The sequence below is a fragment of the Camelina sativa genome, chromosome 15 (assembly GCF_030686135.1).
Source record: "Camelina sativa cultivar CO46 ecotype springtype chromosome 15, ASM3068613v1".
Lineage (NCBI taxonomy): Eukaryota > Viridiplantae > Streptophyta > Magnoliopsida > Brassicales > Brassicaceae > Camelina > Camelina sativa.
In genome coordinates, this window is record NC_141894.1 from 33,806,293 (window position 1) to 33,827,942 (window position 21,650).

Here is a 21,650-nt window from a genome sequence, read left to right on the forward strand (position 1 = left end):
TTTGAATTCTGGGTCGGGTTTAAAAACATTGGAAAAAAACAAAACAAAAAACAAAAGGAAGAGTCTTTATATTATTGGGATTTGGATATGCATTAATATTTGCTTTAAATATGAGTAGATAGCTAATTATATGCAGCTATTAATTTGGGATTCTTTATTTGTTCCATTTAATTCTATAAATAAACTAGTTGACAAATTTATAGACAGCTTGTTAGATACATTTTCTAACGGTGCAACTGTTTTAAAACTCGCACATTATTGCGATGTCATATTGCGACAATATAAAAATCTAATTATACATATATGGTCGACAAACCTTTCGATGGGTTTATAGCTTCTAGTACTATTATTAAACTGCGTTACCTGCCATATCAAAAGTTAAGTTATGGCAGAATACTTTTGCAAATTCACTATTTTTGTAGTCGTTGATTTGCTGATGCATTGTATATTTAGTACATTTTGCTTGGTCAATCAATACTAACCACAATAGTTCAACTTGTTCCGATAGATTATTTGTTACATACTGTCGGTTACTTATTTATCGTGATACAATTATTTATGGTTTGTTTGTTTTAATTTCGTAATGGTCTAGATATATTTTAGTGCAGATTGAAGCGTGAACTCTACCAATATTTTTTCATAGCCTTAACTTCATGTCGATCGTAGTTATTACAACATGACACATAATTAGTAATGTGTAATTAACTGTAATACTTTAAAAATGGTGACTAGTTGATCAAGTCGGCCAGAAAATACCAAAAAGTCCTCAAAAGTCTGATGTGATCTCGTGCTTTAATCGGATTTTAAAACAAAGAATGTATAGACTGAAAAAAATATCCGCCGGTGAAAACATAACATACTACTCTTTTCAAATAAGCTTTCTCTTTTTTTTTTTTTCTAAACACTTTGTGTTGTTTTTTTGGTTCTTTTTGAATTGAGAAGTCGGCAAACATAAGGTATTGGTGATGGAGAACGAAATTGGAGGGCTGAGACACATGTTGACGACGGTCTTCCTTTCTGGCTTCGCCGGATTCATGGTAGTACCTGTCATTACCGACGTCACCGTTGCCGCCGTGTGCTCCGGTCCAGGCGACTCATGTTCTCTGGCCGTTTACCTCACTGGTTTCCAACAAGTGGTAAAAACCTTTACTTACACATTTATACTTCCATTAGTGTCTTCCAAATGTCTGGCTCTAAACTTGAAATTGAGAAATTATTACTCAGATGCATCGGCTTTGAATTTTTTTCCATCCTAAATATTTTTAAAGAATACATATTCTCTTTCATATTTGAAACTAAAGCTTTGACTGGTTTCTTAGGTGCTTATCATAGAGTATTTTTTCTTTATAAATTGAGCTTACTCTGCATTCTTCCATGTTTCACACATCATAGTTAAAAAAAAAATTGGTGTTTGACAAAAAAAAAAAAAAAGTTAAAAAAAAAATTGGAATAAAAAAAATCCAGCTGATAGAGAGTAAAATATGATTTTCGGGTGATACAAATTAGGAAGGGAAAACTTTTCCTTTAAAGTATTCAAGCAATTTTTATTTAACTACGATATATTCTTCTCTCTTTCAATAATTTTGTTTAGAAAATGTAACACCGTATTATTCAAATTAACATATCTTACAGAAAGAGACTACATGATTTCTTTTATTTTAACTGTTACATGCATGTTATAATCTTGATGACTTTTTTTGTGTGTGCTAATGATGAGAACTAATAAATGAAGGCAATAGGGATGGGGACGATGATAATGATGCCGGTAATTGGGAATCTATCAGACAGATATGGGATTAAAACAATCCTTACACTTCCTATGTGTCTCTCCATTATTCCTCCTGGTCCGTTTTCTTTTTCTTTTGTTGTCTCTCTTTTGTTTTTGTTTTTGTTACTTTTCATTCGTGGGAGTCACTGACTGACGCAAAGAAAACAACTCACTAACAATATTAACTCGATAAAACCAACATTAAAAGTGTATGATATGTGTACGTCAATGTAATATTCTTTAATTGGAAAGCAATACGTGGAAGTAAAGATGCTTTAACCCCACTTCACCATACGCGCATGTCCATGTATTGTCATTTTCCCCTCCACTAGTGTTCACCTCACAAATACCACTAGATTAAAGCCAAAACAAAAAACACAAATCGATCTATAGCGATTTTATCTAACGATTTTTAACTGAATTCAAAATGTTTTTTTCAATCTTAAAATTGAGAAAAAACTTTTTGAAGTTAATGGTTTTTTTTTTCTTTTAGACGACATTGGAAGTTAACGGTTTTGAATCGAAATTACAAACAAAGCTTAATCATCTTAAACAAGTTTTTTTTTTTGACAAAGAAGCATTTCATAAGACCTAAAAGTTTAGGTTACAAAGCACAGCCCATTAAAAGCCTCTTTCGCCAATTTATCAGCTTGGCGATTCCTAGGCACAAAATTAAATGAAACAAAAGATAAATTTGAGGATAGTTCGAGGACATGTGAAGAATCCCGTGAAAGTTCCTTCGAATGGAGCTTCTGATTAAACAAGTATGTTTTGAATTTTACACATAAACAGTTCAGTGGATTTGCGTGATGTTCAATCCTCACGCTCATGAGTCACATAAGTTGCCAGACATGCTTTTTATTCCAACGGTCGCACAATTATCGATTAAAGCTTAAGCTAATAATTACCATTAAGGGCAACAAGTGATGTAACTTCGCATGTACAACCCTTTCTTTCTAAAACTTATTATATCTTGCCTACATAACAGATTTTATTTTCTCTAATTCTATCTCCCACTTTTATATATTTAACAAACTTATATTATCTTGCCTATGATCTTCCACAAGTGAGTCATAAATTAAAGACAAGAATGAATTCAACTATAAAAATGAATGTGATAGATTCGGAGTTCCAACATAATGCATACAAATAGTACATAATTCTTTTTTTTTGATTTAATGTTAAATTATATTTAAAGAAAAATAACTGTTTTACCACAAGTGTGACAGTAGCTGAAAACAGATGTTTATAATAGGAAATAGATGAGACAATGAAGCCGACGAAGGTTAAATCCGAAGCGAAAGCAAAGGCTGGGAACGTGCAAGAAGCCAACGTTGGTAGCCCTCATCATAGCGATGGTCCCCCCATATGTCGGATCATGGTAAGCTGATCCTTTACTTACTTATCCACCCACCTGATGATGATGTCTGCAGAATGAGACGCCTCACCATGCTGCCGACCATTACGCTCACGCCAAACAGTATAAATTAAAGCACATCCTAGAAAACATACCAAATAAGAAAGCCATCTACCCGATCACCATGCTGATCGGAGATATAGGTCATGATCGTTGTCCAATCAGTTGTATAGCTAGTTTTGAGAAGACCTTCAGCGAGAGCAGCCCAAATGAGTGAGACATACTCACATGTAAAGAACAAATGATCACGCGTCTCCAAATGCCTATTTCAAAAGCCGCATAGTCCTGTTAAGGCTCTGTTCCAGTGTGCCATACGGGCACCAGTCGAGAGCCTATTCAGAACAGCCAACCACGCACAAAACGTGTATCGCGGTGTAGCACGAGTAAACCACACCCCCTTATGCCAAGCCATTGTACTTGATGTTGTTCTTATATGATTCCAAGTGTCTTTTGTGGAGAACTTTGGCCGAAATACATCATTCTTCCCCCACCAAACCACAACAAACTCCTTTGCACAACGGTGTTGCCATTGCATATGCAGAGCATTTTCTATGTTCGTTAATGGATCAGATCGATGTTGTCATCAACGACGACTAGCCCACGCTTCAGCCACTGAAATATGCCAACCAATACCTGTATCAATAACTCCACGAGCTCCTGCAACATCAACAAGTGCACCCAAATCAGACCACGGATCAAACCAGAATGACGTTTGCTCCCCATTCCCCACTTGAACTTTACATAAAGCTTTAACAACATCTCTATACTTTAGCAACTTACCCCATATCCAAGAATCCGAGTTGGTGTTTGTCTTGATGAACCAGAAAGAAGCATTCTTAAGCAGATTTGCGTTAACCCACTTGACCCATAACGAGTCACTGTGAGAAACTATTCTCCAGACCAACTTCAAACAGCTTACGTTATTTGCCTGAATCAAAGACCGTAAGCCAAGTCCCCCTTCAAGATACATTTGCTTTGTGAGAGTTCATCGCAGAGCCCGACCACATAAATATAGAGCAAAACTTATCAATTTCTTTTATGCATTCTCGAGGAAGTCTAAAAGCTCCAAGCCAAAAATTACAGGTACTCCATAGGACCAAACTTGTGAGACTCTACCTGCCTGCAAAAGATAAATACCTTGCGGTCCAAGAACCAATACGATGACGCAGCTTCTCAAGTAACGAAAGCAGTCAGCTATAGAGAGCCGTTTGGTTACTAGGGGCAAACCAAAATAACGCACCGGTAGCTGCCCAATCGCAAAAAAGGAAGCGATTGGCGATTTGTTGATCCACAACAGAGGTAGCACCAGCTAAGTACAAAGTAGATTTTTCTAGACTGATCTTCAGGTCGGAGAGGCGTGTAAATGCAGATAAAAGATCAACAATGCCATTTATAGAACGAACCTTACCATCAGAGAGAACCATAAGGTCATCCGCAAAACTGAGATGTGTGAGACCGATGTTCTAACAACAGGGGTGATAACCAAACTGTCTCACTCCCGCAGCCTTGTCTAACATCTTAGAAAGCACATCCATGCACACAACAAACAGGTAGGGGGACAATGAACACTATTGTCGGATACCTCGTGAGCTACAAAAATAATCTGCAAGCTCTCCATTAACTTGCACTGAAAAGGAGGCTCTGGTGACACATAAAGAGATCCAATGTATAAAATGTGCTGGGAAGTTGAGAGCCATAAGAACTTTAGTGAGGAAAGGCCATTGCACTGAATTAAACGCTTCAGAGATATCGATTTTGATTGCACAGCGAGCCGAAATAGCTTCCCTATAATAGTCTTTAACCAACTCAGTCGCTAAAAGAACATTCTCAATTAAGAGCTGGTCTTGAACAAAAGCATATTAATTGGCAGAGATAAATTTAGGCAGCACCTGGTTGAGCCTATTTGCAATGATCTTCGATATCACTTTCTAGAATACGAAATTGGTCGGTAATCTTTCATTTCACTTGCTCCCAGCTTCTTTGGGATAAGAGTTAGGATGGTAGAGTTGATTCCTGTGGGTATATGTCCCTTAGAAAAGAAAGATTGAACTGCTAAAATGAATTCATGCCCAACTATCTCCCATGTGGCCTTGAAAAATTCTGCACTATACCCATCAGGATCTGGTGATTTATTATTCGGCATAGAGAACAGAACTATCTTGATCTTCTTGCGCCCTCATAATAACTTCCATCTGGACATAATTCTTTTTCAACCAAAGAGGTTTAATAATTCATCTAGCCTTAGGGTTAATAGATGACATAATTCTAGTCTATAATTTGCCAATTTTTATATACAAATGTCCAATGCATAACTACTAAATAAATAAATAAGTAAAAACTATTCTTTTGTTGTACTAATTACCCAAAGAAAACTGTATAAGTATACCATAGGATTTTTCGTCTTACTTTTTATAATACTGTCTCATACTATCAAAAGAAAATAATTCTAATATTTTATTTTGGCAGTAATTTTAGCGTTCAGAAGGGATACAAAATTCTTCTATGTGTTTTATATAAGCAAGATTCTGACCGCTATGGTATGCGAAGGAACTGTCGACTGCCTCGCTTATGCTTATGTGGTACATTTTAATAAATTATTAGTCGTTATAATAAAATATATAACATTTCTATCAGATTACTTTGCTTAACTAAATGAAATAATTCAGGCAGAAAATATTCACGGCAGTAGAAGAATATCAGCATTTGGTATTTTAGCTGGTATCAAAACAATCTCAGGACTTTTCGGAACATTAGTTGCTCGTTTTCTATCCATAGCTTTGGTTTTTCAGGTACTTTTATCATCATTCTATATAAATTAACTCATTAGAATTGTATGTTCTCAAGTGACATATATATATATATTTTGGGAGTAATTAGGTTTCTGCTATATCATTTCTCGTTGGTCTGGTGTACATGAGAGTTTTCCTAAAGGAAAGGCTCAACGTTGAAGAAGATAATGATCATAATCATGGTACGCATGATCAAGATGTCGGAAGGTTAACAGAGCCGATTCTGAGCAACACACCCATTAAAACACGTGTCTTTCACAAGAAGTATTCTTCATTGAAAGATATGATCAGCTTGATGAAGACTAGGTAGGTATATTTTATACGCATTTGTACATATTTACTTACTTCATGCATGTAATCTTATAGTAAATGATGGATATGGGTTTTATTAATGCATGCAGCACCATATTCGTACAAGCATTGGTTGTTACATTCTTCAGCAGTTTCTCAGATAGTGGAATGGAGTCTGCTTTCTTGGTTTAGCTCATATATTATCTACGCTTTATTTTACATATATTCTTTATATTAATGAACTAATACGTAATATTCTTTTTTTTTTTAACTATGCAGTACTTTTTGAAAGCACGTTTTGGATTTGACAAGAAACAGTTTGCTGATCTCTTGTTGTTGGTTACTATCGTTGGATCTATCTCTCAAGTAAATAGATTACGAGTGATTATATTGTTTTTGCAATGATTACGAGTGATTATATGAACATAGTATTTATAATTAAATATTTTGTAATGCCTTTTCTACGTACGTTAATTAATTATATATTGCTTAATGTTTCTCAGCTCTTTGTACTACCAAGATTTGCATCTGCCATTGGAGAACGCAAGCTTTTATCAACAGGACTTTTTATGGAATTCATAAACGTAAGCATAATGTTTTTTCTTACATATGTTTCTATGATTGATACCTTAAATAATTAACTGATCTTGTTATATAAAAGTATTGACATGGTTCATATTGGCGTTTGGGATGCAGATGGCCATTGTCAGCATTTCTTGGGCACCATGGGTGAGTCAATCAAAACTAGGGACCTGATTCAAAGTTCCATATCAATTTGATTTGCTTTGGTTTTTGTTGTCGATTTCGCATGCAGGTTCCTTATTTAACCACTATCTTTGTACCTGGAGCCTTGTTTGTGATGCCGTCAGTAAGACATTTTTATTTAATTAGTCATTAACGCTCTAGACTGCTACTTAAATTTTGTGAGTAATCTTACATCGAAATGAAATAAGACCTTTGAGTAATATATAATGTACTAGGAATAATATTCCACATCAGAAATGAAATAAGACCTAGAGTAATATGTAATGTATTAGAATTGGCAATGAGAGTGGTCTATATAATAAATATGGACCCATACATGCATCGTCAAATTGGTTTTAAGTTCTAATTCTATAAAAATTAAATTAGTTTGAACATTTTGGGATGCAGGTTTGTGGTATTGCCTCAAGACAGGTCGGACCTGGCGAGCAGGTAAAAGCTAGCTAGTAAAGATTGAATACTGGTTTTTCTTGTATTAGCATTCGAACAAAAACAAAAGAACACAGACTCTTGTTTGAATTGCTGTAGGGAAAGGTGCAAGGATGCATATCTGGAGTGAGGTCGTTTGGCAAAGTCTGTGGGCCATTTGTATTCAGTCCATTGACAGGTTTGTAAGGCCGTAATTAGAAGACAAACTACTAGCTACTAATTTTCATTCATATCTTTTGACACATTTGAAATATTGGTTTCATGTATATAGCATTGTTTCTTTCGGAAAATGCACCGTTCTATTTCCCTGGATTCAGCCTTCTTTGCGTCTCCTTGTCCTCGGTACGTGTGGCTATCTCATCCATCAACAATAACTTTATTTGATTAATTATATATGTATTATGATCGACAAATATGTTTTGCATGCGCAGTTGGTCGGGTTCTTTCAAAGTCTATTGATTGAAGATGTTCCTATTCCACCATTGAGCAAAGCAATCAACAAGACCTCAGGGGACGAAGTGTGATTACAACAAATCATCAAGTATATAAGAAAAGAGTGTATATATAGCTTTGTAGTATGTGATAAAAATTTATATGTCGATATATTGAAAATATGATAACTTTGTGTGACACTTGTTTCTTCTAATAAACTAGTTCGAGTCCGGCTAATCTATATCACTAAAGATATGTGAATTCAAGTATTCAACACTGTTAGGCATATACTGCTATGTTATGAGATGGACTCAAGCGCCTAGTGAAAGGACGTGAAGTCTATTAAGTGAGATGGACCCATGGGTCGGGAATGGACATGGGCCCACTAAGCACGATAGCGGTTGGGGAGTTACAAGTGGTATCAGGGCCCTTACAGTTCTAGGTTTTGGGATTGCATGCTTGAGTTGATTATATGATTTAGTTAATTTTGTGTGGCATGAGGGTCCTCGAGCCTTCAATGAGATTCCACAGTAAGTTATATGTTTGTGTATGTGGTTTGAGCAGTGTGTCCTTAGCCATCTGTCTTTGGTAGTGCAGATGGTTAGAGGTGGAGCTGTTGTTGGTCGTGATCATAGACGCGATTGTTGTCGCGGTTGTATTTATGATAGGGGCAGAGGCCCAGTTGCTAGCGAGACTGTGGACCAGAGTGTAACAACTAAGAGCATCGACGAGTCGCAAGCGTTTCAGGAGGGAACAGTGGGTGTGGCCATTAGTGGTATAGATGAGGCGTAGGAGCCGGTGGGGGCGGTGCTGGTGCCGAGTTAGCCGGTGGAGCCGGTGGGGGCAGTGTTGGTGCCGGGTTGGCCAGTGGAGCCGGTGGGGGTCGTAGAAGATGTAACCCTTGGTCGATATGATCGCAATGCGGATTTTGTGACGCAGGTGTTGGAGCAGTTGTCAAAAACTATCTTGGTAAAGGCTCTGGTTGTGCGGCCAGTGGTGGCAGAGGTGCAACACCCAAGGGATGCTAGAGCAAGAACTCATTCCCAGTATGTTGGTATGCCGCGGGAGATGGGTAGGATCGGTACACGTTGTTCTCGGGTGGTACCGATCCTACAGTGGCTGATGCGTGGAGGATGAGGCTGGAACGCAATTTCCAGTCTCTTAGGTGTCCTGAGGAGTATCAGGTGGACAAAGGGGTTCATCACTTGGTAGATGACGCTCACGTGTGGTGGAGAACAGTGGCTGCCAAGAGGGTGCAGAGGGATCTGACTTAGGTTGATTTTGTGTAGGAATTCAACCGCAAGTATTTTCCTCGTGAGACACTAGACCGGATGGAGGTGCAGTTCATGCAGCCGACACAGCGGTGTTGGTCGGTTCGAGAGCTGGACATGGAGTTCAGTCGGCTTTTAGTGTATGGGGGTCGGGCAATGGAGTTGGAGGAGTCACAGGACCGAAGGTTTATGAGGTAGCTTTGGGACGACTTGCTGAGGGTGGAGTTACGCCTCAAGAGCGGAGCTGGTTGAGGTCACGGCTGAGATAGAGAAGGACATGAGAGGACATGTCGTAGCAGCCAGTCCAGCGGAGGAAGGCTTAGCTTCATGGTGATTCTAGCAAGGGCGGCAAGCCTGTGCAGGAAAACCAAGAAGAAGTGACAGGCTACTCAGAGAGCGAGTGATGCGGGATGCTATGGGTGCGGTAGCATGGAGGAAAAAGTGGTCAACTATCCGTAGAGGGTCGAGCAGCGGGCAATGACAGAGCAGCGGGGGATACCCGAGTGTGCTACCACTGCAGGGAGACAGGGAATATAAAGCTTCGTTGTCCCAAGTTGCAGTAGATGGCAGTATCAGCGGTGCATGCTGGAGGGCAGCCAGGAGTGCAGCTGGGTGTACAGCCGGTGGGATGGATCGAGCCTGATATATCATGGTTTTTAGGTGTTTTTAGCCATGATATAAGTCTTATTTATAGAGTCTTTTTGGTGTTTTTAGAGTCTTTTTGAGTATTTATAGGATTTAGCATGGATGGGAGCATAATGGAGCTAAATAGGAGGATTTGGAGGACATTCAAGCATTGAGGCTGAAGTTGCAAAGTTGGGAGACAAATTTAGATGTTGCATCGACCGATGCAGACACAGTGTCGATCGATGCTAGGCCACAAGAAGAAATTGGAAGTTTTCCCACAAGTTTTGAAGATTTACAAAGCTGTCCCAAAGTTTTCCATATTTGCATCATTAGTCCCTAGACGTTTTTAGGAATATAAATAGGATTTTTATGGTTATTGTTTAGACCTAAGCTTTATTTTTCCCTGTAACTTTTGAGAGCAAAACCCTGTGAGAGATTTAGAGAGCTTTTGGAGAGAAGAATCAAGACTCCTTCAGAGAAGATTCAAAATTCCTTTACTTCTTCTTTAATCTCTTTCTTAATGCAATTTATTCAGAAGATGTTTTGTGTTTCATTGATTATGTCTGAGTATATCTGTTTGTTAGGTTTAGGGTTTCTCATTAGGGATTTCATGTATTGTTAGATCTGTTAATTTAGGATTCATTATCTTTCTTGTTCTTCACCATAGGTTGTTTTTAATGCTAGATCTTTGATTAGTCATCTTGATTTAGATCTTAGGATTATTGATTGATATGAGAATATAATTGATTTTCCTGAATAAAACTTTTGGTGAGCAAAATTACTTTTTGCAAAGAGATTTGAATTAGTGATTTTGTGAACTTATCTAAACCTGATTTTCTTGCTGGTTTTTAACTTAAATTTTCCAAAGAGATTTGGATTTTCTGGTTTTAAACTTAGATAATATTTGCAGTGAGAACTGATTTATTTTATAATTGTGTTTAGAGTTCAAGAACGGTGCTTAATTGTTGAATCCTGCTTGTTTAATTAATTGATCTGATTTTCCATGATTTCCTGAGAATTTCCCTAGACCTAGCGTTTGTTCCTATTGATTAACAACTCTTTTATTTTCTGTTTAATCTTGCAATTTAATTACAATATTTCTGTTTAGCATAATTAAAAGAATAATAAGTCTATTGTGTGAATCTAGAGTTCTTGTGGATTCGATCCCTAGGTACTACAATTGATCTCTTAATTTGAGAGAGCAGCTCAGGGTTAAATTTGAGCATATCAGAGCCGACGCCACAAGTGTACTCGTGATGTGTCTGAATTTTATAGGTTTTAACCATAGTTTTTAGGTTTCTTTTGAATTTTTTTATTGAGTCGAAGTGTGCTTTTAGAGTATTTTTTGTCTTTTGTGAGTCTGTACAGGTTCTAGGTTACTTTGGAAGGAAACTGAGTGTTTTGGGGATGAAATCTTAGTGTTTTGGGGATGAAAATATGCATTTGGAGCCAATTTGGAGAAGATTGATCGAACTAGCAAGCAGATGGAGCAAACACAGAAAAAGCATCCAGGATCGGCTGATCCTCATTCGGGATTGTACAGTCCCGTACCCGAAGCAACTTTTTCTTTTTTGTTTTAAACCGACTTTTAGGGTTTTATTTTGATATTTAAGTTAGAGGCTTGGCCTCCAGAGACATAAGCTTTATTTTTCTGAGACTATTCTGTATTCAGAGCTGGGGGAGACGATCTATAATCCTTCTTGACACTTTGGAGAAGATTTCTAAACCCTATTTTCTATTCTTTTGCAATTCAATTATGCTTTCTTCATCTTTGATTTGCTGTTTTTGTTTCTCCATGTCTAAGTAGTTTACCTATTGGGTTTTGGGTTTCAAAGGGGTTTATGATTTACTAACGATGGTGTTTTAGATTTGGGGTTGATCTATTTTGTTCTTCATCTATTCTTAAAGCTTAACTAGATTAGCTACCTAGTTTATGATTGTAGGTTAAACTCATCATGGCACCGAAAGTGTTGTTGAGATACTTAAAAAGAACATAGGTGAGAAAGATGATCCTTAGCCAACGAAAGTTGAAGTTAAGGCACCTTGTAAACTAATCAAACTTGAACTTGTTATTGCTTGCTTGTTTTGCTAGATCCAAACGATAGTTTAGGGTTTAGTGAATTCATTGCATAGATAGTTAACGCTGCAGAAGTAGATTAGCTTTACAACTCTAATTTGAGTTCTAGAACGGTGTTTAACGCATCCCCATCTAACCATCCTAGTCCGAGATTATATTCTCCAAAGATTCCCTATGCCCAATATTTCCTTTTTGATTTAGAAAAAACTTATTTACTTTCCGTTTTTGATTAGTTACTTGTTTCACAAACTTTTCCATTGCCTTGGCTATATTTAATCTATATAATTTCATAGTGTAATTGTTTTATCTCTCAGGATTCGATCCTAAAGTGTTACAACGTGATATGTCTATATTTTGTCTCCCTTTAGCATATATTTATCATGCATTTAGCTAGGATAACTGATTGTTTTCCAACATCTTCTAGTCTTTTCCTTACACTTTGCATGTCTAGGTAGTTCTTGCATCATCCTTGCATACATTTTGCATTTTGGAGTATTTAAGGTATCTAGGAGACGTCGGGAACATATTTCTCAACATCACCGTTTGAGTCGTCGTTCGAGCCATCCTCCAAGACGTCGTTCGAGTGGCACCACTCTAGTCGTTCGAGTCACTCCACTCGAGACACCTCGTTCGATTCGCTCCGCCCGAGTGGGATTTAGCTTTCGACGTCTTCATCAAAGTTGTAGAGAATTGAGTCATCTTTCCAATGCAGTTCATTTCAAACCAATCGGAGGTATGGTTCAAAAGTTATCATTGTTTTAGTGGAAGCGTATACATCCAGCTCGAGTCGCCACCCGTCGACTCGACCCTCCTCCACTCGAGCCAACACCATCACCCACTCGAGCCACTACTCGTTCGCACATGTCAGGAAGATGTTCCGTCTTACACGCTTCAAGAGATTCCCAAACCGACTCTTCATCTTGTCGTTTTAAGTTTTAGGGATTTACATATTTTTACTATAAATACGTTTTTGTTAAGTCTTGGCGGACATCATCTTATCTTTTATCTCATTTTGTTCTGAAGGTTTTTACCTAGCCCTCCAAAACCGTTCTCAGACTTTGTATCCAGATATCTTTTAATACATTGAGTATTTGCATTTGATTCTCTTCTACAAACTTGTTCATCCTCATTTTTACCTATCTAAGAATGCTTGTTTCAATGTTTTCTCGATTTGTATCTTTGGTGATGATTTCCGGATCTGAGTAGTGCGTTAGTTCTTGAGGATGGGATAGATTAGGTGGAGGATCTTAGGATGTAGAGTGTTTAAGCGTTGATTGCATGATACCCTTCTGGACTAGAGTAAGAAATACTAGTTTTTCTCTGATCAATTGGGACTAGGTTTGAGACATTTCCCACACCCAAAAGGTGTTTGATGAAATGTCTGACCAACTAGTGCCAGAGACTTACGTTCCTAGCCTAAGAGATTAGTTGTCTAGGATGTTTATTGACATGAATGAACTTGTTTGTAATGCCTGCTCGACCATGTTCCTCTAGCGAGAGCTAGGTATGGAAGTGGTTGAGTCTGAGTAGCTTTTGCCAAGAGATTGGATTAGCTAGGTTGTGATGTTCATTGTTTAGGGATAGTTTGTTTGTGGTATGTTAAACACTCTGTAGACTAGGATACTCCACCGACATCAATTACTCCCATCCTTAGGACTTTTATCTTTTTGATTGATATTACATTCCCCGAAACTGTTTTATTTGTTCATGCTTAGAATCGTTTTTGGTTTTGCTTATCTTGCTTGCTTCTTGTCATACATTTTCGTTTCTGTTTCTGTGACTCATTTCCGTTTTGTATTTTGACCATTCTAGGATTGTTAGAAAAACACTCTTTTTGAATTGGCTTAAACTTGTGACTTCTTGATTGCATCTTGAGTGACTAGCATCATCCCATTTGGATTGACACCTTAAGTACTAACAACTACATAAGGTTAATTGAACCTACTAGGATAGAGGACACAAAAACCATAGTATCAATTTGGCGCTGTTGCCATTTGGGAATCGTTTTGCTACCTTTAAGATTTCAAGTTTTGCAAGATTAAGTTATGTTACACTTATCATTCTGAGTACTAACTTGCTTTGGTTTTCTGCTTGTTTGTCTTGCACCTCAGGTACCTGTTGATTGCAACCTTGCATGCACACCAGATCAAGAGGGCAACAGAATCTCCTTCCTGTTATCGACGAAATCAATCGGTTTGCAACGCCCACGACAAGCTCGTACTTCCACCAATCATCCCGTACCAGTCACTATGGAACAACAGAATGAACCACATCCGGGACCGCGAAACATTGGTGGTGGGATGCACCGAACACTCATACTCAGCATGCTGGAATCGTCCCTCCCGCCGTGTAGAACAAAAATTTCAAAATCAAAAGTGGTCTGATCTCCATGATCCAAGGAAACAAGTTCCATGGGTTGCCTATGGAGGATCCACTCGACCACTTGGACGAGTTCGGACCGTCTTTGCAGTCTCACCATGATCACCGGCGTGAGTGAGGACGGTTACAAGTTGCGCCCTCTTCCCATTATCCCTAGGAGACAAGGCTCATCAATGGAGAAAAACCTTCCCAAAGGGATCAATCACCACCTCGGATGGTTGCAAGAAGGCATTCTGGCCAAGTTTTTCTCCAACTCCAGAACAGCACGTCTCAGGAATGAGATTTTCCCAGCTTCACTTAGAAGAGCTCAGAATCATTATGTGAAGCCTAGGAGCGTTTCAAGGGTTACCACAGCCATTGTCTACACCATGGTTTCAGCAACGAGTCACTGCTGAGCACTCTATACCGTGGTGTACTTCCAAAAAATCTGCATGTTGCTTGACACTTTAACAAAAATTTCCTGAACAAAGACGTTGATGAAGGATGGCAATTGGTTGAGAATCTCGCCCAGTCAGATGGCAACTACAATGAGGACTATGACCGCACAGTTCGCGGCGACGCTGGGTCTGAGGAGAAGTACAAGAAGGACCTCAAAAATGTCAATGAGAAGCTTGACCGTCTCTTGCTAAGCCAGCAGAGGAGCGTCCACTTTGTATCTGAGGATGACCCTTTCCAAAGTTCCAGATGGGGAGGGCGAGCAGACTGAGGAGATCAGCTATATCCAGAATCAGGGTGGATACAACAAAGGTTACAACCCCTACAAGATGAACCCCAATTTGTCTTACCGAAGTAACAATGTTGCTAATCCACAAGATCAGTTGTACCCGCCCCAACAACAACAGCAAGGTCAACAAAAACCTTTTGTTCCTTACAATCCGGGATTCGCTCCTAAACAACAGTTCCAGCAGGGATACCTAGCTCCTTAAGGACCACCACCAGGATTCCACCCTCAACCAGTTCAGCCGACTCCAGCCCCATATCAAGAAATTAAGCAAATGATGCAACAACTTCTTCAGGGTCAAGCTAGCGGTTCTATGGATACTGCTAAGAATTTTGCTGACCTTAGTCAGAGGATGGAATGTTTCCTACAATGACCTGAACGTCAAATTCGAAGCTCTGAATTCGAAAATAAGGTACATGGAAGGTCAATCCGCTTCTACTTCTGCACTAAAGCCCTGGCCAATTCCCAGGAAAGGCTGTTCAAAACCCCAAGGGAGTTCGCCAATGCCATTACCTTGAGAAGTGGGAAAACATTGCCTCCCAGGGAAGGAGTTCCAGACGTCACTCAGGAAAGTGAGGAATTAGATGGGGAAGATTTTGGTCAGGATGACGCTCAGATGGAGAACCCAGTCGAAACAGTCAAAGACCCGTTGAACCAGTGAAGCAGTCCGAATCTTAAGCTGTTAAGGAGCCTATTATTTCTGACGACAGACCTGCGAGGTTCATCCCCCCACCGTACAAGCCCTCCTCTACCATTTCCAGTGAGGTTCAAGAAGCAGCTTACTGAGAAGTACAAAGCCTTGTTCGAAAAACAAGTCAAGGAGATTGAGTTGAGGATGCCATTGCTGGACGCATTCGCACTTGTTCCTCACTACCCCAGAAATTCCTCAAGGATTTAGTGATGGAGAGATCAAAAGAAGTTCAAGGCATGGTGGTACTAAGTCTTGAGTGCAGTGCAATCATTCAGAAGACGATTGTACCCAAGAAGCTCAAGATCCTGGATCATTCACTCTACCCTTGCTCCCTTAGACATATGTCTTTTGATAGGTGTCTATGTGATCCTTGGCGCTTCAGTTAATCTGATGCCACTCTCTGTTGCTACGAGGTTGGGGTTTTACAAGGTTCAAGGGTTGCGACATCTCTCTCATCCTTGCAGATAGATAAGTGAGACTTCCAAATGGTATTTTAGAAGAATTACCCGTCAGGATCAGAGACGTGGAAGTGCCAACCGACTTTGTGGTTCTAGAGATGGATGAAGAACCAAAAGATCCTCTGATCTTACGAAGACCTTCATAGCGACTGTTGGAGCCATCATTGATGTCAGAAATGGCAAGATTGACCTCAATCTGGGCGACGACTTCACTATGAAGTTTGACATCAAAGATACCTTGAAGAAGCCAACGATAGGAGGACAAGTCTTCTACATTGAAGAGATGGATAAATTGGCTGATGAGTTGTTGGAGGAACTAGCTGAGGAGGATCATCTCAAGACTGCTTTGACCAAGGGTGGAGAAGAAGGGTTCCTGCATGGGGAGACCACTTATTACAAAAAATCTGCTAGATTCCCACAGAGAAACAGATGGATCAGAGGAATTCGAGCAGCTATCTAACGTAGAGGAGGTACGTGCAGTTGAGACAGAGAGTTCAGAACATGATATCTCCCACTCGACTGACGTCAAGACCCTAATCGAGGACACCAATGTCACGTCGATCGAGTCGCATTCCTCTCACTCGACCGCGATCATTCCAGACTCCCATGCTGACGACTGGTCAGAACTGAAAGCTCCAAAGGTAGAACTCAAAACTCTTCCTTCCGGGCTCAGGTACGTTTTTATGGGAACATATTCTACTTATCCTGTCATAGTGAATGCTAGGTTGAGTGATGATGAATTGGGATTGCTAGTAACTGAAGCTAAAAAAGTTTAGAAAGGCTATAGGTTATTCTTTAATGATATCAAAGGAATCTCACCTAGTCTTTGCACACATAGGATCAATCTTGAAAATGAGTCTTATGCTAGTATTGAACCCCAAAGAAGATTGAACCCTAATCTGAAAGAGGTAGTTAAGAAAGAAATCCTAAAACTACTTGATGCTGGAGTTATCTATCCTATCTCTGATAGTACTTGGGTATCTCTAGTGCACTGTGTACCTAAAAAGGGAGGAATCACTGTCATCAAAAATAAAAAAAATGAGCTAATCCCAACTAGGACCATCACAGGACATAGGATGTGCATTGATTATAGGAAGTTGAATGTTGTTTCTAGAAAAGGATCATTTTCCTCTACCTTTCATTGATCAAATGTTGGAAAGACTAGTTAGTCATCCTTATTACTGTTTCCTTGATAGGTATAGTGGATTCTTCCAAATCCCTATCCACCCAAATGATCAAGAAAAGACAACCTTTACTTGTCCCTATGGCATTTTTGCCTACGGACGGATGCCATTTGGTTTGTGCAATGCTCCTGCCACCTTTCAGAGGTGCATGACTTTAATTTTCTCGGATTTAATTGAGGAGTCAGTGGAAGTGTTTATGGACGACTTCTCTATATACGGTTCCACTTTCTCCTCCTGTTTGTTGAATCTGTGCAGGGTATTGACGCGATGTGAGGAGACGAACCTGGGTGCTGAAACTGGGAGAAATGCCACTTCATGGTTGAAGAAGGGATAGTTCGGGGACACAAGATTTCTGAGAAAGGAATTGAGGTTGACAAAGCTAAGATTGAGGTCATGGTTCAGCTTCAACCGCCTAAGACAGTGAAGGACATCAGAAGTTTTCTGGGACATGCTGGGTTTTACAGGAGATTCATTAATGACTTCTCAAAAATTGCAAGACCTTTGACAAGGTTGCTGTGCATGGAAGTTGAGTTCGAATTTGATGCAGCGTGCTTGGAAGCTTTCAGCAAGATCAAGGAGGCCTTGGTTTTGGCACCCATAGTTCAAGCTCCGAATTGGGGATCATCCATTTGAGATTATGTGTGACGCTTCAGACTTTGCAGTTGGAGCTATTCTGGGACAGCGTATTGACAAGAAGCTTCATGTCATCTACTACGCGAGTCGCACCTTGGACGGGACTCAGGGAAGGTATGCTACCACAGAGAAGGAATTCCTAGCAGTTGTGTTTGCATTCGAAAAATTCAGGAGTTATCTTGTGGGTTCGAAGGTCATTGTGTATACTGATCATGCTGCTCTGAGACACATCTACTCGAAGAAGGATACCAAACCAAGACTGTTGAGATGGATCCTGCTTCTTCAGGAGTTTGACATGGAGATAGTTTGACATGGAGATAGTTGATAAGAAAGGAATAGAAAATGGAGTTGCAGACCACTTGTCAAGGATGAGGATTGAAGATGTTGTTCCAATAGATGACTCAATGCCTGAGGAACAACTTCTGGTCGCCCAGGTTTGCGAGCAGATGCATGACACCGGGGTTAGAACCTAAAAATCAACTGTATGGCGATCACTTCGGATACTGCACCATGGTATGCTGATATAGTGAATTACAAGGTCTGTGAAGAAGTTCCTGATGACATGGATCCCTACAGGAAGAAGAAGTTTTTTAGAGAGGTAAACCACTACTTCTGGGATGAACCCTATTTGTAGAGAGGTTCTGACGGTCTGTTCAGAAGATGCATAGTAGAAGGAGAAGTATTGGGAGTGCTTGAGAACTGTCACGACTCCACCTATGGAGGTCACTTCGCCACGTTCAAGACAGCTCAGAAGGTTTTTCAAGCAGGTCTCTGGTGGCCAACCTTGTTCAAGGACGCTCACCAGTTTCATCACCAAGTGTGATGCTTGTCAAAGAACGGGCAACATCACAAGGAGGAACAGATGCCCCAGAATCCGATCCTGGAAGTAGAGATATTTGACGTTTGGGGGATAGACTTCATGGGACCTTTCAATCCTCCATCAAATGGTAATGTCTATATTCTGGTGGCAGTTGATTATGTTTCTAAGTGGGTTGAAGCCATTGCCAGTCCTACCAATGATCACAAGGTCGTTTTGAAGTTGTTCAAGAGTATAATCTTTCCAAGGTATGGGATACCCAGAGTAGTGATCAGTGATGGTGGAACTCACTTTGTCAACAAGGTGTTTGAAGGTATGCAGAAGAAGTATGGGGTCAAGCACAAGGTGTCTACCGCGTATCACCCTCAGACCAGTGGACAGGTTGAAGTCTCAAATAAGCAGATCAAGGGTATCTTGTCGAGGATTGTTGGAGGTTCGAAGAAAGACTGGTCTGTGAAGTTGGACGAGACTCTCTGGACGTACAGGACGGCTTTCAAAACGCCAATAGGAAGAACACCATTTCAGCTGATATATGGTAAAGCATGTCATCTCATTGTAGAGGTTGAGTACAAGGCGCTTTGGGCTATCAAGTTGCTGAACTTGGATATTGATACGGCTCAGGCTAAGAGGTCTCTGGACATCCACGAGTTGGAAGAAATCAGACTTGATGCCTATGAGAGCTCGAAGATTTACAAAAAAAGAACCAAGAATTTTCATGATAAGAAAATTGCTGTCAAGGAGCTCAAGGCTGGAGATCAGGTTTTGCTTTCCAACTCCAAACATAAGTTATTTCCTGGAAAGCTTAAGTCTAGGTGGTCTGGACCTTTTGACGTCAAGGAAGTTCTGCCATTCAGAGCCATCACTCTTCTGAACAAGGATGGTAGTGAATTTACTGTAAATGGTCAGAGAGTCAAGAAATATTTAGCTGATCAAGTCCGACCAGAGGGGTCTTCTGTGCTCCTCTATGAACCCCCAAAAGCCTAAAAAGCTGAAAAGTCAAGCTAGTGACTTTAAACAATCTCACTTGGGAGGAAGTCCCAAAGGTATTACTGTAAATATTTTTTTAGGATCCTTGTGTTTTTAATTTTTGTTTTTGGTTTTCTTGTGTTTAGGAATCTACATAAAGGAGTTTAAGCAACATAAAAAAATGCAGTCAACAGAGTGAGTTTGGAGTAAAGCCGTGTATATTGAGGTTTACAGAAGAGATTGAGGATAATAAATATAAGAGAGAAGCAGAGTCAAAAAAAGAAAAGAGGGTGTCGGACTCCTGAGGAGAGAATTCCGAGTCATACTGTATGATGTGTTTTACAGAAATGAAGTGGGAAAAGGAGAAAAAGCAGAGTAAATGAGAGAGAATAAAAAACGGTCAATCCACTTGTTTCTCCCCCCCCCCCCCCACGTGAACCTTTATCATCTCCCATCACCCATCTCACTTGCTCCCTCTCCACAGATACATCATCTTTGTGTCACCTCACCTCCCCACCATCCCTATCCTCACAATTCTCCTTCTCTTTTTAAATCACTTCTCATCTCTTTTCTTTTTCCTCCCACCCACCAACCATAACTCACCATTATTATCTCTCTCCCTCTCTCTCGCTTCACTCTCTCACCCCCTAGACATCGCCATCTCTTCACCACCATCGGCTTACTGCTCCGACACACCAATCGACCAGTCCTGCTTGAGTTGCCGTCGAAGCTTCGAGTCCTGGAATCTTCACCGTCGTCATCTCTTGAGTCCGTCGCGCCACCACGTCGACTCGACCCTCTCGTTCGAGTCACCACCATCCACTCACACGGTAGACCTGAATCGACCCTCGCCGACTCGACTACCGTTGGAGTCAACTGCATCATCCTTCAACTCGACCTGTCCGTTGGAGCCTTTGTCAAGACCGGAACCAAGACTCACCTCCACTCGATCCAGCCTCATCCACGTCCTTCAAGCCGCTCCTTTTGATACTCTCAAGCCGTCTATCTCCGGACCATCGAGCCACAGTCAAAGCACAGCCTCGCTCGAGTCGCACCATCTCGACTCGACCCTCGCCGGACAGTCTCGTTCGAGTCACCCTCTTCTCACTCGACCCACGTCCACTCGATCCGTGCACCGTTCTCGCCGTCCGCACACGCGCACTTGTCATGACCCTCACTCGACCGACAAAACCACACCCGCTTGAGCAGACCGAATTCGACTCAGCCAACCCCGACCTGGCACATGATCGGTCTATTCTCTCTTTGCACTTTCAAGTTTCGACCTTCATAACTGCTCTTATTATTTGCTCACTTACGTATTAACGTTTCGCTTTGAGTTTACATGTTTCAGAGAAACATAAAAAGTACTGAGCTTATACACGAGATGAGAGAGGCATATGGTTGTGTCGCTGGAGAACGTTCATCCCCCGAATCCATGGTGAAGCGTTTCATGAAAATGAAGAACATGGTTGACGAGGTTGTTGGGGGTTCAGAACAAGCAGCGGGTTTGAGCAGAACAGACAAACCGCTCTCCAAGAGCAAGAGTCGCAGAAAGAGATCAGCAGGAGTTCCCTTCTCCAGAGACGAAGGCAGTGATTACGAACAAGAGGAACCTGCATTGCGTCCAGAACAAGAGCCAAGGAAATCTGTACGACGAAAAGCATCTGAGACGATGGAGCTACTAGGGATTTGGGAGGATGTTCAGTACCTGTTTCGGCGATGCCATCTGGAGAAAATTATGAACACCCCCAAGAACGGATACAGAGAGGAGACAATTCAGTTCCTTTCCACCTTGGAGATGCACTTGTACGCGGATGAGCCAGGCATGATGCAATTGGATCCTTTGTCAAGACCGGAACCAAGACTCACCTCCACTGGATCCAGCCTCATCCACGTCCTTCGAGCCGCACCTTTTGATACTCTCAAGCCATCTATCTC

The 21,650-nt window shown here is 40.4% G+C and overlaps 1 protein-coding gene and 1 non-coding gene across 7 annotated transcripts; one reads left to right on the forward strand and one right to left on the reverse strand.

Annotated features, from left to right (window-relative positions):
• Window positions 1-380: 380 nt before the first annotated feature.
• Window positions 381-8,125, forward strand: LOC147927653 (uncharacterized). 6 transcript variants are annotated; one of them, XM_087486699.1, is made up of 15 exons: window positions 836-1,136; window positions 1,733-1,844; window positions 3,024-3,149; window positions 5,652-5,764; window positions 5,852-5,974; window positions 6,063-6,280; window positions 6,376-6,451; window positions 6,545-6,631; window positions 6,769-6,849; window positions 6,962-6,994; window positions 7,080-7,133; window positions 7,418-7,459; window positions 7,556-7,634; window positions 7,728-7,798; window positions 7,888-8,125. In XM_087486699.1, exons 3-15 carry the CDS (start codon window positions 3,137-3,139, stop codon window positions 7,978-7,980), a joined length of 1,083 nt encoding a protein of 360 aa, XP_087342825.1. In that variant the 5' UTR covers window positions 836-1,136; window positions 1,733-1,844; window positions 3,024-3,136; the 3' UTR covers window positions 7,981-8,125. The 6 variants fall into 6 exon arrangements, 4 of the variants coding, with proteins under 4 accessions (XP_087342822.1, XP_087342823.1, XP_087342824.1 ...); XR_015581307.1 differs by lacking the exon at window positions 3,024-3,149 and having other exon boundaries at window positions 381-1,136; window positions 7,080-7,129; XM_087486696.1 differs by lacking the exon at window positions 3,024-3,149 and having other exon boundaries at window positions 381-1,136.
• A 6,383-nt stretch (window positions 8,126-14,508) lies between these two features.
• On the reverse strand, window positions 14,509-14,617 carry LOC147927654 (small nucleolar RNA R71). The gene has a single exon (XR_015583191.1). It is a non-coding gene; the product is annotated as a small nucleolar RNA R71 (small nucleolar RNA).
• Window positions 14,618-21,650: the final 7,033 nt, after the last annotated feature.

Bases quoted from the DNA above. Each gene is read 5' to 3' on its own strand.
- LOC147927653 (XM_087486696.1), top strand. From the start codon at position 966: ATGGAGAACGAAATTGGAGGGCTGAGACACATGTTGACGACGGTCTTC. The intron at 6,995-7,079 runs GTGAGTCAATCA...TTTCGCATGCAG, and splicing joins GCATTTCTTGGGCACCATGG to GTTCCTTATTTAACCACTAT. The intron at 7,134-7,417 runs GTAAGACATTTT...TTTGGGATGCAG, and splicing joins CCTTGTTTGTGATGCCGTCA to GTTTGTGGTATTGCCTCAAG.